Below are 14,834 nucleotides of genomic sequence, written 5' to 3' on the forward strand. Positions count from 1 at the left end.
CCCGCGGCAGGCAACACCTTCCGCGCGGCGGGTGTGCCTCAGGCCGACCTCTACTACCAGGGCAGGTGCGGGCGCGTGTATGATCGGACACGCGCGGGTGGCCTAGAGATACGGTAGGGGGCGGTGGCACACTTTGTGCGCATCCACGAACAGTCTGTGATGCGTGAAGATAGCCACACCACACACACACACACACGCATACACACCCACACACACCCCACACACACACACGCACACACACACACACGCACATTGAGTACGGTGGTGGCGCTGTTGTTGTTGGCGACTTCGGCAGCCAGGTAGTCGATCCAGACGGGGCCGTTGGAGTACCTGCACATGTGTGTGTGTGTGTGTGTGTGTGTATGCGTGTGTGTGTGTGTGTGGTGTGGCTATCTTCACACATCACAGACTGTTCGTGGATGCGCACAAACCCCGCCACCGCCCCCTACCGTATCTCTAGGCCACCCCCACCTTCCCCATCATACACCCGCCCGCACCTGCCCTGGTAGTAGAGGTCGGCCTGAGGCACACCCGCCGCGCGGAAGGTGTTGCCTGCCGCGGGGAAGGCGGTATATGGGACATGAAAAAGGCAAAGCAAGTGCCTAATGTAGTTGCGGCCGGATAAACAAAATTGCACCCAGCCCAGGCACCGACGATCATGGAAATACGTCGCCGCGGGGGAGGCGGGGAAGTTGAGCAAGACGATACGGCAGCACGGTTTGCATCCCGCTGCCCGCCCGCACTTTACTCACCCACCCACCCACCCACCCGCTGCACCCACCCGTGTCGGAGAGGGAGTCGCCAAACACAACCAGGTCAATACGCTCGCGCGTGTCGCCGCCGCCGGGTGCGGCAGCAGGCGACGGTCGTGACGTCGTCAAGCCACCACTGCCCACTGGCGGCGGGTAGCGGCGTCGGGCTGGTGGCGGGGACGCGCGCCTGCTGCCCGGGTTCTTGCCGCCCTTCTTATTATAGTTGCCACTGAATCCGTCGTCGGTGCGGCTGGCGGAGGCCAGGGCGCAGCCGGCCGCCAGCAGCAGCAGCAGCGCTGCCGCAAGGGGGGCGGCGCATTGGCGTCGGGCGGGGGACATGAGTCGGTATCGCCGGGATGCGAAGGTTAGTGTGTCAGTGTTAAACGTGCATACGTCTAATGTGTGACGAGTTGTGGCGACACCTAGCGAGACTGGCTGGGCCCCCTTGATAAATGAACGAATGGGCGCACCTGCGAGCGAGAATGAAGGGCGTGTACCGGTCTAGGATGCACCAAAGCGGCGGCATATGGCATGGGCAGCGAACGGCGGAACGGCCCTTCCAAGAGCGCCGCCGCCAACAACCGACTAACCTTGGCGGCATCTCAAGCCCTTCAACCTCCGCCAGCAGCCGCCGGCCAGCAGGCCCGACGCCGCATGAGATAGCCCATCTATCCTGTCAGACTGTTCCCCATTGTGAGACTGTTTCCAGAACATTTTCCACTTGAGTTTACGTACGGGGCACTGCCAGTGCGTAATCGGCCTGGCCTGCGGGCTACCGAATAACACCGGCTTAGATGCTGGTGAGTTGGACTGCCGGCGGACGGACGGACCACCATCCTACGGTTACAGTGCCCCCCACGGGTGCGACATGCCCCCATGGTATTAGGGCCATTACATGTGCTATGTGCGATCATGCGTGCTCACAGAAGTTGGCCCAACACGGCCACGGCAGTACCGGTAACTGGCGCTTGATCTCAGCCCACACACGCACACTACGTGCATGCTGGATCCCCCGGGCTGCCGTCATGTGCCCGCACACATCGCACGCATATGCACATACACACGTACGTTGACACGCTCGCACATAAGCAAGTCCGCATGCACGCGCACATGGCCAGCAGTCTGATCGATCACAGCGCCACACGTGCATACGGTATACGGCATCCACTGGGTGAGTGCGTGCGTGCGTGCGTGGGTGCGCTACCCCCTGCCCCGCACCCCATGCCATCTCCCAGTCAGTGACGCCTGGGCTCGATCGGCGTGCCCCAAGCCACCAAACATCCGGCGTACGAGTCCCGGCAGCACCACTGCCATGCATGACCGCTAGCTAGTGCCCCAGCACCGCCGTCATACATCGTGCGGCGGTGAGGCGACAGCGGTGGGCGGCGGCTAGGCGGCCGCCGGCAGCAGCCCCGCCTGCTGAAGCGCTGGCAGCACTCCACTAAGGGCGAACGCCTTTTGTAGGCGCGTCGTGGGGTGCAGCTGGTCTGCACGCGTGTATGAACACGGCGGGAGGTGGAGGGCGTGTGGGCAAAGGCCAGGGGTTCCTGATCAGGCGTGTTGAGTTGTGTCGACACAGCAGCAGGGCAGCGAACGAGCGCGGGACCCGATGACAGCCACGCACATGCAAGTGCCCGCATGTGCACCTAGTGCACCTGCACCTGCTGCACGCACATGCCTGCTGTGTGCACACACACACACACACACACACACACACACACACACACACACACACACACACACACACACACACACACACACACACACACACACACACACACACATACACACACATGTGCACACACGCACCGTAGAAGACGTGGGTGTCGGGATCGGTGCAGGGCACAATGCCGGGAACCACGTCCAGCACGTACGCGGGGTGGAAGAAGCAAGCCTCGTCTGCGGGGGTGCGTGGGTGAGACGCGCAACGGTGGGTTGTGGAACATACATGGGTCGGTCGCGAGTGTGACATCAACTAGCTTGCTTGCTTGTATGTGAGCGGCGAAGTACAATGCGCTTATTTTGACAGGCAAAGCCTCAAGCCAAACAGTTAAACGAGGCCTGTGCAGTCTGGACCGATGCCCGTTCGCATAGTTCGCATGCATCAACTAACGACGCACGACCAGCCCCTCCCCAGTCCACACCGAAGTTCGTGAAGGGCGGCGTCACGGTCGCCGCCACCACCCCAGTGAAGTCCGGTAGCACCAGCAGCCGCGCGCCGCGGCTCCCGCTGTCGACCGGCGCCGCCGCCAGCTCCGCATTCAGCGCCGCCACCGCCGCCGTCAGGAAGTTGTTGATCGCGTCAGTCACCGCCTTGAGCTGCGCAGCCGCAGCAGCAGCACCAGTATAGCGCCGGAGCGAGGTAGCCACGTCAGAAAGCAGATAAATAAGAGCAGCAGCAGTAGCAGCAGCAGCCGGCAGTAGCAGCAGCAGCCGGCAGGTCACTTGGGTGGGTGGGCGCGGCCAGGCGGCGGGTTGCACGGCGCACACGGCTTTGCTTGATTGAGGGACAAAAACCATCAACGCCTCGAACCCCCCCAGCGCTCTGTGGGCTGGTTCTGGGTACTGGTTCCTTTCGGATTGGAATAACTAACCCCGCCCGCCCCCCTGCACACGCCCCTCTGCCCCCCTCACCGTCGGCTTGAGCTCCTTGGGCACGCTGGGTGTGAGGTCCAGTCGCGCCAGGGGCAGCAGCACCAGCACCCGCTCGGGCCCCCGCTGTTGCCCCCACACAGCCTCGCCCGCCGCCAGCAGCTGCTTCGCCCAGGTCAGGCGGCAGGAGGTGATGGCGAGGGCCAGGGCGCCGATGGATTGCTCGGTGGGATAGACGCCGCCGCTGATGCCGGCCGACAGGACATTCTACAAGCAAGTGCGCAAGTGGGCGTACGTGAACGGAGGGTAAGCGTGTTGTGTTGTGTTGTAGATAGGTGGCCAGTCGTGCACTAGCAGCGCCAGCAGCGCCAGCGCCCCTCGTGCACTAGCAGCGCCAGCAGCGCCAGCGCCCCTCGTGCACTAGCAGCGCCAGCAGCGACAGCGCCAGCACTTGAGCGAGCTAGCGAGCAGCAGCTCCCCGCACCCGCAAGCAGCCGCACCATGCAGCAGCCATGCATATGTCCAGCGAGCCACGTCACGCCCCACGCATATGGCCTTCCCACCCACTCACCCGCACGTCGTTGTTGCCGATGAAGTTGATCGGCAGCAGGCGCCGGCCGCCGCCGCCGCCCTGCTGGCTCTGCTGCTGGGGCGCGCTGCTGATGTTGGCAATGAAGGCCGACGTCTGCGCCGGCAGGTCGCGGATGAAGCGGATCTGCGTCGCCACGCTGTTCTCGGGGCAGGCCGCGGCGCCGCCGTGGGCGTAGTTCAGGACCTGGGTTGTGTGCGTGTGTGTTTGTAGGTGTGTTATATTCAGCAGAAGAGCACAAGGTAGGGTTTGCAACGTGTTGTGTGAGAGTGCGTGCGTGTGTGAGCACAAGCAAGCGCCTGCGCCCCCACCGCCATACATACAGCTCAGACGCAGGCGCTGGCACGGGGCAATTTCGTGCGTGCACCTAAGGCCACCCTATCTACTGGTTCCCTCACTACCTGCCCGCTGCTGCCGCCGCTGCTGCCGCTGCTGCTGCTGCTGCTGCTGTGTGATGAGCAGCCGCTGTAGTGCGGTCCTTCCAAACCACCCCACATCCACCTTCCGCCGCCGGCGGACCTACCGCCGCCAGCAGCTCTCACAGCAGGCATGCCCTAACCGCTTCAAGCCCCAAACATTGCCTGCCTAGCTCAAGCACGGCCTAGCAATTTACTACTCACTGTGAGCTGAGTGGTGTTGGCGACTGCGGCAGCCAGGTAGTCGACCCAGATGGGGCCGTTGGAGTACCTGCACACGTGCGTGTACGGTATGCGTGCGTGTGCGCCATGTGTGGCCGCCGTGTGCGTGTGTATGTGCTGTGACTACCTTCAGCAGCCCCTAGGTTGCGACCCGCGGTCACAGACTGTGCGTGGTTGCGCACAATCAAACCCCGCCACCGCCCCCCCCTACCGTATCTCTAGCCCTCCCCCCTCTCATGCACGCACCTGCCCTGGTAGTAGAGGTCGGCCTGCGGCACACCCACCGCGCGGAAGGTGTTGCCTGCCGCGGGGGAGACGGGGATCGGAGTTGAAGCATGAAGGAGGCGATCATACAAGAGCTGACAGCCGCAACGGCGGCGGAAGCGCAGGGGCAGCTAGCAGGCACTGCACGCCCCTTCACCCACCCACCCACCCACCCACCCACCCACCCGCTGCACCCACCCGTGTCGGAGAGGGAGTCGCCAAACACAACCAGATCAATACGCTCGCGCGTGTCGCCGCCGGATGCAGCAGCAGGCGGCGGCCGCTTCAAGCCACCACCGCTCGCTGGCGGGTGGCGATGTGGCGGGGGCGCGCGCCTCACACGCGGTACGTTCTTGCCGGGGGGAGGAATGATGGCGCGCAGGGGCGGGTGCCTGCTGCCTGTGAGCTGCCGGCGTCCTGTGTTGCCTGCGTTGCATACGGTTGCATGTGGAGACAAGGTGTGCTTAACGGCTGAGTTCCGGGCACGAACAGCGGTTGACAAGCGAAATTAATGCGGGTCGCTAGCCGCTGTTTGCGTAGTAAGCCGAACGGGTGGCTCACCACGTCGCCCTTGCAAAGGCCAGAACCCAAACATCAGCAAATTGTCTGCGATCAACTAACATCGTTGCCATCAACGCACCAGTGTCTGGCAGCGAGTCCTCGAAGACCTCCAGCACCACAGCAGCACCACCACCACCATTCGTCGCAGCAGCCTTGGGCCCGAACTCGCGAGCTGCCGCAGCGCCGGCCGCTGCGAGCAGCACTAGCAGGACTGCGCAAGCGCTCCGAAGCGATGCGTTGTGTGCCATCGTGTTAACAGTAAAGACGGTGTGAGAAAACCGATTTTATATAGATCCCCAGTTTCACGGCATGCATCGTTGGAATAATTGATTTTGTGTCGACGTGTTAGGCCCGGCTGCGCACATTTGCCCACGCGTATCCAGCGCAGCCTCAAAAACTATAACAATATCGGCCTTCCCACACAACGCTCATAGAACAAAAGCACGAACACTTGGTCCACTGCGAACTTGGTCCACTGCGAAAATCGGAGACGGCAGTTGGCGGGAGACCACCAGTCAGTCTCAATCAGCCCGCCGCGGCCCCGGCAGCTAGCCGCCCGCCCCGGCCGTCCAAGCGCGTAAGCCTGTGAGGTTCTGTGACACCAGTGATACCTGGAGCGTCAGCCCCGCCCGCCCCAGTACCGGCAGCACACCCCGCGCGCGCGCGCACACCCACCCACCCACCCACCCCCCCCCCTAACAACCGTAGCCCACGCGCATGCAAGGCAGGCAGCTACGCACCGTAGAAGGCGCGGGTGTCGGGGCCGGTGCAGGGCACAGTGCCGGGCACCACCTCCTCCAGAGCGAGCACCGGGTGGGCGAAGCACGGCTCTGCGTGGCTGCATGGGTAGGTGCGTGGGTGCGTGGGTGGGTCCCTGTGGCCACACACGGGATGGTGACAAGAAAAGGTGGCTCTCCCTCGCAAGGGAAAAGTGGGCTGAGCCCACGCCACGTCCTCCGTCTGAGGCCGAAGGTTCCGATACTAGCCTCATCTCCCGGACATAGCCGGGGTCGGTTTGTACAGGCACCGCCCGCCATATGTGCCCAGTCGCGCCCAGCTATCAAGCACTAGTGCAGCAGGCAGCAGGCCAACCAGACAGCAAGGAAAACCTCTCAACACCCTTGCCGCTGCAGCTGACTGCCCGCTACGCCATCCTCGTCAGCACAGGTCGCTAACCAGACAACACCGGCAGGTCTCAACCTGCGCGCCGGCGCCGCTTTGAAGGCGGCGCCGCGCTGTCCTCCTCCACGTGGCCTTGCCCGCCCCCTCTGCTCCGAACATGCGCGCCGCCACTGCCGCTGGGCCCAGGGCCGCCCGTGCCGCCGCCACCACCGGGCCCAACGCCGTGGCCGCTGCTGTTGCCGCCGGTAGGCGCGGTGCCACCACCGCAGCGACACCTTACGGGTGCTAGTTTTCTGAACCATTATGAAGCGTTAGGGGTGTGGGAGCCGGCCCACACCCCTAACACGGGCAAGGTTGGGCGGACTTCAGAATTGTTTGGCCTGTGCTACGGCTACAAGGGTGCGAAGGGGAAAGTTTGAAGTTTCTACAATAGGGAATAGCAATTAGTAAATACGCCACACACGGGATGGTGAAAAGGGCAGCTGGACGTGTCGTCACCGCATGGAAGGGCACAGCAGCGGGTGAACCTATCGCGGAACAAGCAATCGAGGTGTGCGCGACCGACGTGGGTGCTGGTGTGTATGTGTGTTCCACACGGACCGTGAGCCCGCACTTGCTCCGTCCCCACGTAGGCGGGTGCGGGGCGGCGCCACGACCTACGACCCACAACGTGCATACACACGCACCACATGTGTGTGTGCACGTGCACGTGCTCGCCACGCGCCGTTGCAGTTGCGACAGACGCGCCCGCCTGCAGCCGCCCAAGCCATCGTCTGCCTACATACTACTCGCAGTTCACTGTGTAGTGCTGGCGACGGCGGCAGCCTGGTGGTCGACCCAGATGGCGCCGTTGGAATGCCCGTGCAGGTGTGTGCGGGACGATACATGTGGTAGAGAGCACAAGGGAGGGCCATACGTGTGTTAAACAAAGAATCAAACGGAACAAAATTCCGCCATACACGCGCGCGCAGTTACCAACAAATACCGACGCCGGACGTGTGTGTTTGTGTGTGTGTGTGTGTGTGTGTGTGTTTGTGTGTGTGTGTGTGTGTGTGTGTGTGTGTGTGTGTGTGTGTGTGTGTACTGTGACCACTGTCAGCAGCCCCCAGGGCGCGACCCACAGTCACAGGCTGCGGATGCGCGCACACGCATAAAACACACGCGCCCTTTTCCCCCCCGCCCGCACCTGCCCTGGTAGTAGAGGTCGGCCTGCGGCGCACCCGCCGCGCGGAAGGTGTTGCCTGCCGCGGGGGAGGGACATTGAGAGATATGGTAACGGAAGGCGTAAGCACGGTTTCGGCATGCTACCCGCCCGCCTGCAACTCACCAGTAGTGTCCTAGAGCGAGTGCCCGAAGTCCGCCAGCACCAATGGGGGCCCGCTGTCCACAGCAGCAGCGGCAACATCAGACGCAGCAGTACTACTGCAGCGGCGGCCTTGCCTCGCGCCTGCCGCCCGAACGACGGCTCGCGAGCTGCAGCTGCGGCGGCCGCTGCGAGCAGCACTCGCACTAGCAGGACTGCTGCACAGGCGCTCCGAAGCGATGCGTTGTGAGGCATTGTGATAACGGAGTGGAGGTCGTGGCACGGACATGGATTGATATGCTTACAGCAGAGTTATTTGGCCGACAGCCAAACTCGCCCATGAATCGTACCGCCCGCAGTCAGGCGCGACAGACTGTTCACATCCAGTGGACCAGCCTCGAAAAGCTTTCAGGCGCCATCAACTTCACACGTACCGTACACTCAAAAGCACAATCCACAATAGCTGCAGAACAGAAAACAGCATGGTCCCATGGCTAAGCGAAGAGGCAAGCGCGGCGGTTGGCGGGGGCCGGCGGCGGGGACATACAGTCCCTCCGGCCCAGCTACAGCGGCAGCCCCGCCCGCCGCAGCGCCGGCAGCACCTGCCTCAGCGCCAGTGCCTCATGCACACGCGTGCTGGGGTGCAGCTGGTCTGTGCGGGCGCAAGGTTGCGGGTGCGGGATTGGGGTTGGTGGGGGGAGGGGGCTCCAGGTCCCCAGGCTGGTGCAGTCGGTGCTGGTCCCCCGCCTGCATACGGTCCCGACACCCGGGAGACCTCGCTCGGTGCCAATCCACACACGTGTGCACGCACGCACTGTGCGCCCCTACACCTGCCCATCCCGCCTCCATGCCCTTGTACAATGCGGGCACCGGCAGGCAGTGCGACCAATACGCCCTCAGAGAGCGCACCCACCGTAGAAGGCGTGGTTGTTGGGGTCGGCGCAGGGCCGCACGTCCGCCACCGCCACGGGCTGCAGGCCGTCCAGTGGGTGGTTGAAGCAGGGGCCTGCGCGGCAGCGCAGGAGTGCAGCGGAGCGGAGCGGGAGGGGAGGAGCCATGTGTGTGTGCTGTTAAGTTTAGCTGTGTGTGTGTGTGGGTCAGCAGCAGTCAGTCGTGTCGCGTCACATGGCACACAGGCGGTGGCGCGGGGCTGCTGGTCCTCAACCGGGCGCACAGGGTGGGGCGAGGCAATGGTACCAGCAAGGAGCGCAAGGCCGCAGGCCGCCGGACCGCCAGCAGGTACGTGGCGCCCCAACTGTCCCACGCCCGGTTGGTTTAGTTTGGGCTGGTATCTACAACCCCCCGTCTGCCTGAACGCCCACCTTCCCACCCGTCCACCCACCCACCCGAGCTGTTGAAGGGCGGGCGCATCGACTGTATCAGCGACTCCATTTCCTCCGGCAGCACCAGCAGCCGCGCGCCGCCGCCGCCGCCGCCGCCAGCACCGCCGCCAGCACCGGCACCCGCGGCGGCATCCAGGTCCTGCTGCAGCGCCGCCACCGAACCGTTGAGCACCGCGTTGAGCACCGCGACAATCTGCCGCAGCTACGAGGTGAGGGCAGGTGTGAAGTAGGGGGCAGGTGCGAGGTAGGTGGGGGTTGCGGGCGAGGCGAAGCGCCTGATTGGTGTGGCTTGTTGTGTCGACGACAAGGGGTAGGATGCCGCCTCACAAACACACACGCCCAGCGTTGGGCAAGACGGTGAACGCCGGCATGGCACGGCTCCTGCCCCGCCAACTCCCTTCACGCACACCGCCCCTCCTGTGGCCTCACCTGCAGCCGGAGCGGCTCGGGCGTCTCCGGCAGCAGGTCAAGCTGCATCAGCGGAAGCAGCACCAGCACCCGCTGCGGCCCCCGCTGCTGCCCCCACACCGCCTCGCCCGCCGCCAGCAGCTGCTGCGCCCAGGCCAGGCGGCAGGAGGTGATGGCGAGGGCCAGGGAGGTGAGGGCGCGGGAGTCGGGGGGGCTGCCGGCTATGATGGCAGCCCGCATGAAGAGCTGCGTGGGGAGGGGGTGGCGAGTAAGGATCAGGGGCACAGGTGCGCGGGGGCGCGTGCGCACCGGCGGCGATCAAGTCCGCAAAGTCCTGGACTTGCCCCCATAGAGCCCCACCGTTAGCAGGCGGCCCCACGGCCTTCTCACCCACTCACCCGCACGTCGTCGTTGCCTATCCAGTTAATCGGCACCAGCAGCCGCCTCCGGGCGCCGCCGCCTCCTCCGCCTCCGGCCTCCGCTTGCTGCCCCTGCTGCCACCGCCGCTGCTCCGCCGCCGTCTGGTTCAGGAACAGCTCGGTCTGCGCCGGCAGGTCGCGGATGAAGGGGTACCGGCCGGACAGGCCGCCGCCGCCCCCGGCAGTAGTGTCGGGGCATGCGACGGCGCCGCCGTACGCATAGTTCCACACCTGCGGGGGCAGCAGGTGCGGCAGGCGCAGCAGCCTTTGTGTGGAGCACTGGTAAGAGTTAGGCCAAAGCAACGTGCTCTAGGGCTGGTGGTGGTGGTGTCAAGCCCTGAGCCCATGCATGCACGCGCGGCTACCATCCGTAAGCACGGCCTAGCCACCCTACTGCTCACTGTGAGCTGTGTGGTGTTGGCGACTTCGGCAGCCAGGTAGTCGACCCAGATGGGGCCGTTGGAGTACCTGCACACGTGTGCGTGTTAGACATGTGTGTTCGTGTGTGCTGTGACCACCTTTAGCTTGCGACCCGCGGTCACAGACTGTTCGTGGTTGCGCACAATCAACCCCCAGCACCGCCCCCTATCTCTAGGCCCCCCCTTCCCCATACACACATGCACACACCTGCCCTGGTAGTAGAGGTCGGCCTGCGGCACACCCGCCGCGCGGAAGGTGTTGCCTGCCGCGGGCGGGGAGGTGGGGAGTTGAGCAAGAATATACGGCAGCGCGGTTTCTCGCACGCTGCCCGCCTGCACTTCACCCACCCGTGTCGGAGAGCGAGTCGCCAAACACCGCCAGCACCACCTCCTGGTGCCCGTCTTGGCCCGTGTCGGCAGCAGCAGGAGCGGGAGCAGCAGCAGCAGCAGCAGCAGGAGCAGATTCCTGCAGAGCTCGCCTGCTGCGGTGCGGGTGACTGGGCAGGAGTGGGCCGCTGCCGCCGCGGCGGGAGGCCACGCCGGTCGCCGCCGCCCCGATGAGCAGCAGCGCGACGTAGCAGCACCTCCGCGAGTAACCAGCGTTAGGCCACCGCACATACGAAACCTTGCAATGACTGTGCGGAGCCATGATCAAGAAAACAATCCAAACTTGTCGCGACTCGCCTTATAAGCTTGTCTGTTGATATAAAGCGGTACAAAATAGCGCGGTCGCGGCTCGTGGGCGCGAGTCCCGGGGCTCAAGGCATTCGAAACCTAGGACGGCGAACTGGCTCTGCCGTACAGCCCGCCCGCCCCGCAGTTCTGGCCAAAATACCCCCGCCGCCTGCCTCGCCGCCCTGCCGACAGCACCTTTACTACAACCGCAAGCCGCAGCCGCGCAAGCAAGACACTCGCTCTGCTGCTTGGCTCATACGGAGTCTGGCCCGCTGCTACCAGCTAGCCCCACCTCAGCCGCTGCTGAATCCCGCGCGCTGTACGCCATTCCGCGTGCATGTGTGTTTTGTGTGTGCGCTGGAGGGCGCCAGTGCAGCATCGGGACACACGTGCCGCAGCCCTGCAGACGGCGACAACGCGCACGCAGTTCGTCAGCGGCCAGACGCGCAGGCGTGGGGAGGGGCGTGGGGGAAAGGAGGCAGCCAGGCAGCCGAAGTCCCCGACTGAACGGAACACGCACCTGGGGCACACTAGTGCATGTGCCGGTGCCAGTGTGGTCGGCGCTCCGCCTCGTAGCGCCAGGCTCCGACGCACTCGTAGCCCTCGCCGGGCTCCCCGCCGCCGGCGCCTTTGCCTGCAGGGCAATGGAGCGGAAGAACTGTAGGTTACTGCACAGCGAACTTGTAACATCAAGGTTTGTCCGGTGACTGCCAGCAGCTTCGAGCTCGATGCTGTGCTCTCGATAGCCTGGGCCCACAAGGCAGTGCCGCGGCGTGCCCAGCCCCCTTCCCACCACAGTTCCGGCCCTTACCTTTGGAGCGACGGCTGGGGCTGCGAGGGGATCGACACACGTCCTTTGATGGCAGCGGCGGCAAGGAGCCACGCAGCATTGCGCGTGGCTGCAGTGCGGCAAGGTATAGCTGCACACGTGGCCACAGGCGGCGCAACGCGCGCACACCCGCACGCGCACCCGCACGTTCACATACGCGCGCACATATGCTTCCGCAGCCGTCTGGCCTTGTGGGAGTGGTGGATGCGCTGCGCTGCGGGGCTGACCCGCCACCTCCACATGACCACCGACCGCACAGCGGCCCGGACGGACGCGCTGTGTGGCCCCACCACAGCAACACAGCAGCTGCTGCTGCCGTAGTGGCTGCCGCCGCTGCAGAGGGGGGCTGATGTGCAGGGCGCATGGGGCCCTGGTGCTTGCAAGGCAGCGCCCCGCTGCAGCGGCCTCACCGGTGGGGGCCGGGGCCGGCGAGGCCACCGCCCGCCTCCCCAGTGTGCAGCGCCTGCTGGGGCGCGGTCACCAGCCAGCAGGCGCCCCTTCGCCGCCGCACCCCGTGTGCACACAGGCGCCTTCGGCCCCCGCACGCACGCCCGTGCGGCCTACATGCTGCGGCACGGCTCCAGCGACGCAGCCCGCACGGTGCGCACAGCCACATACCGCCGCGACTTCTCCTTATCCCCCTCCTCATCAGCTCTCCGGTAGCGGCGGCAGCGGCGGCGCCTGCTCGTACACGCAGTCGTAGATGGCGGCGGCGGCCATTGCCAGCGCCATCAGCCGCCCCAGGCTGCGCCGCTGGCTGGGCCGGCTGCTGTCTGCCAGCAGCGCGGCGGCGCGGCGCGGGTCGGCGGTCTCGCGCCGGTCCAGGTCCGGCCCCACGATGTTGAGCAGCGCGCCCGAGGCGCACACCTGCGCCTGCACGTCCGGCGCCGACAGCAGCCGCGCCAGCGGCGGCACGGCGCTCAGCTCGCTGCGGGGCGTGGGGAGCAGGGGAGACAATGAATGGGCAGGGAGGGAGGGGCTGTTCTTCACCCGTGCCCAACACGGGCTGGCGTCGTAGATGGGCCCAGATGGCATCGCGATGTGAGATGCACAGCCCCCTCCCTCACCGCCTCTTGGCCCCCACCCACCCCCACCCTCACCGTATGACCAGCCTACTGGCGACCTCGCGCGACACGTTCTGCAGCGCGCCCGCCGCACTGCCCGACACGGTGAGCGAGGGGTCGGACAGCAGAGACACCAGCGTGGGCAGCCCGCCGTGGCGCCGGATGTCCCTGGGGCAGGGCAGCGAGGCGGGAGGCACCGGGAATTACATTCATGATTAGTTAAGTGGTAGACTGTAGACCATCTTGCGGAACATCGGGGGCGGGGGCAGCCGGAGGAAGGAAGGAATCAGCGGCGGGGCACCTAGCTGGCTGGCTGGTTATCTGCGACCAACTTTACGCATGCGGTACTGCCCGACGCGCCTCCGCCCACACTCCTATTCATTCCCCCGCACCCAACCACCGCCGCTCACAGTTGCAACCAAAATCCCACCGCATTGCGTCTGATTCCTTAACCCCCGTCAGCCCTCTCAGCCCTTCCCTCACCCCACCTCCACCCACCTCCACCCGCCCGCCCCCACCGCCCCGCACACAACACCCACTTGATGACCTCTGCGTGTGAGGACAGGTTGTGGATGGCACCCACCGCCCGGCTGGCCACGCGCGGGTTGGAGGCCCCCAGCAGCCCCGTCAGCGCCGCCACACCGCCCTGCGCGTACACGTGGCGCCGGCCCGCCTCCTGCATGGGGGGGGGGGCGCGTGTCTGCACGGTTATGCGTGTGCGTGCGGTGTGATGGAGCATGCTTGCGGCCAAAGAAGCGGTGTCGCCGTACCAGCAGACCAGTCCGAACAGCCATAACCGGGTTTGTCCCGCTTTCCATAACAGCGCCCCGAATACCCTCCCTCCTTAGCTATCCTCCCTAGCCCATTTCTCCCTAGCCCGCCCACCTGGAAGCAGATGCTCTGTATGGCGCCCGCCGCGTTGGCCGCCACCTCCTGGTCGTCCTCCATCAGGAACAGCAGCAGCTGGCTCACGCCCGGGCCGCTCAGCAGCGCCTCCACGTTGACCGGCTCGTAGCAGGCGTTCAGGAGCACGTTGGCGCCCTCCGCAGCCACCTGGCGAGACAGGGCGGGGGGCACACGTTGCGAGGACGCCTCTGGGGGGGCGCACTGGGACAGGGCCAGGCATGCGTTGTCGCCCCCCCCCCCGTAACCCCCGTCCCTGGGTGGCCCCCGTCCCCTTGCCTGGACGCCCCGGCCCGACCTTGTTGTTTAGGGGGCTGATGATCGCCTCGACAATTGCTTTGAGCCCGTTTGGGCCGAAGCGAAGCCGGTTGGGCTGCTTGCGCGAGAGGATTTTGAGGGCACGCAGGATGAGCACGGTCCACATGGCGTCGCGCCGCGCGTGCGGCAGCATGTCCAGGAAGACATGCACGGGATCCTCCTCTCTACTGGAGTAGTTTGAGCTGGTGCTGGGATTGTCGTTGGCGTCCACGAACGACTTGAGCGCGACCTTGACCCGCGCCTTTGACGCTTCCAAGTTTGGAAGCACGCTAACATAGAGGGCCGCAACTTCCTGTAAGAGCAAAATGAATACACGTAGTAATGGCTCTTTTCATTTCAGCTCTTGCAAGGGGACGCGCCTGGGAAGTCGCAGAAGTGTCAACCAGTGCCTTGGAGCGCGTGGGCGACAGAGCCATGTTGCTTGGTTTACATGAGCTGAAAGATAAAACAGGTATAGTGGTACATTTGCAGAACCGGAGCCTAGGCCCGTCACCAATCCGTGTCGGCACACTTGCAGTCTAAGCCATGGGGCGACGCCAGGCACCATCAGAAGGGAAGGGCTTGGCATCAATCGCCCCGCATGCATTGGGCTCACGGGCGATTGTGACGAGACTCGGTGGGTCTTGGGAGGGGTC

General features: G+C 65.1%; 5 protein-coding genes across 5 annotated transcripts in view; all 5 read right to left on the reverse strand.

Annotated features, from left to right (window-relative positions):
- CHLRE_02g144010v5 (uncharacterized protein) overlaps window positions 1–1,201 on the reverse strand; it is a 5,748-nt gene extending 4,547 nt beyond the window's left edge. Inside the window, exons 1-3 of the mRNA XM_043060272.1 lie at window positions 782–1,201; window positions 498–552; window positions 252–330 (exon numbers count right to left, since the gene is read on the reverse strand). Coding sequence (XP_042927770.1) covers window positions 252–330; window positions 498–552; window positions 782–1,091 — 444 coding nt within the window. The 5' untranslated portion in view covers window positions 1,092–1,201. The remainder of the gene's footprint in view (window positions 1–251; window positions 331–497; window positions 553–781) is intronic.
- A 382-nt stretch (window positions 1,202–1,583) lies between these two features.
- On the reverse strand, window positions 1,584–5,881 carry CHLRE_02g143900v5 (uncharacterized protein). Its single transcript, XM_043060260.1, has 9 exons — window positions 5,476–5,881; window positions 5,034–5,261; window positions 4,818–4,872; window positions 4,554–4,620; window positions 3,916–4,119; window positions 3,387–3,611; window positions 2,897–3,071; window positions 2,562–2,651; window positions 1,584–2,239 (listed from the first exon to the last, which is right to left on the reverse strand). The coding sequence occupies exons 1-9, from the start codon at window positions 5,642–5,644 to the stop codon at window positions 2,142–2,144; spliced, it is 1,311 nt and encodes a 436-aa protein (XP_042927771.1). The 5' UTR covers window positions 5,645–5,881; the 3' UTR covers window positions 1,584–2,141.
- A 2,229-nt stretch (window positions 5,882–8,110) lies between these two features.
- Window positions 8,111–11,161, reverse strand: CHLRE_02g143861v5 (uncharacterized protein). Its single transcript, XM_043060259.1, has 8 exons — window positions 10,759–11,161; window positions 10,619–10,673; window positions 10,393–10,459; window positions 9,971–10,222; window positions 9,594–9,818; window positions 9,168–9,366; window positions 8,735–8,827; window positions 8,111–8,473 (listed from the first exon to the last, which is right to left on the reverse strand). The coding sequence occupies exons 1-8, from the start codon at window positions 11,057–11,059 to the stop codon at window positions 8,385–8,387; spliced, it is 1,281 nt and encodes a 426-aa protein (XP_042927772.1). The 5' UTR covers window positions 11,060–11,161; the 3' UTR covers window positions 8,111–8,384.
- A 64-nt stretch (window positions 11,162–11,225) lies between these two features.
- CHLRE_02g143858v5 (uncharacterized protein) lies at window positions 11,226–12,071 on the reverse strand. The gene is made up of 3 exons (XM_043060258.1): window positions 11,897–12,071; window positions 11,606–11,719; window positions 11,226–11,485 (listed from the first exon to the last, which is right to left on the reverse strand). Exons 1-2 carry the CDS (start codon window positions 11,973–11,975, stop codon window positions 11,616–11,618), a joined length of 183 nt encoding a protein of 60 aa, XP_042927773.1. The 5' UTR covers window positions 11,976–12,071; the 3' UTR covers window positions 11,226–11,485; window positions 11,606–11,615.
- Window positions 12,072–12,125: 54 nt separating this feature from the next.
- CHLRE_02g143850v5 (uncharacterized protein) lies at window positions 12,126–14,651 on the reverse strand. Its single transcript, XM_043060257.1, has 6 exons — window positions 14,559–14,651; window positions 14,180–14,491; window positions 13,864–14,031; window positions 13,518–13,654; window positions 13,015–13,146; window positions 12,126–12,842 (listed from the first exon to the last, which is right to left on the reverse strand). Exons 1-6 carry the CDS (start codon window positions 14,613–14,615, stop codon window positions 12,563–12,565), a joined length of 1,086 nt encoding a protein of 361 aa, XP_042927774.1. The 5' UTR covers window positions 14,616–14,651; the 3' UTR covers window positions 12,126–12,562.
- Between the last annotated feature and the right edge of the window lie 183 nt (window positions 14,652–14,834).

This window comes from Chlamydomonas reinhardtii, chromosome 2 (assembly GCF_000002595.2).
Source record: "Chlamydomonas reinhardtii strain CC-503 cw92 mt+ chromosome 2, whole genome shotgun sequence".
Taxonomy (NCBI): domain Eukaryota; kingdom Viridiplantae; phylum Chlorophyta; class Chlorophyceae; order Chlamydomonadales; family Chlamydomonadaceae; genus Chlamydomonas; species Chlamydomonas reinhardtii.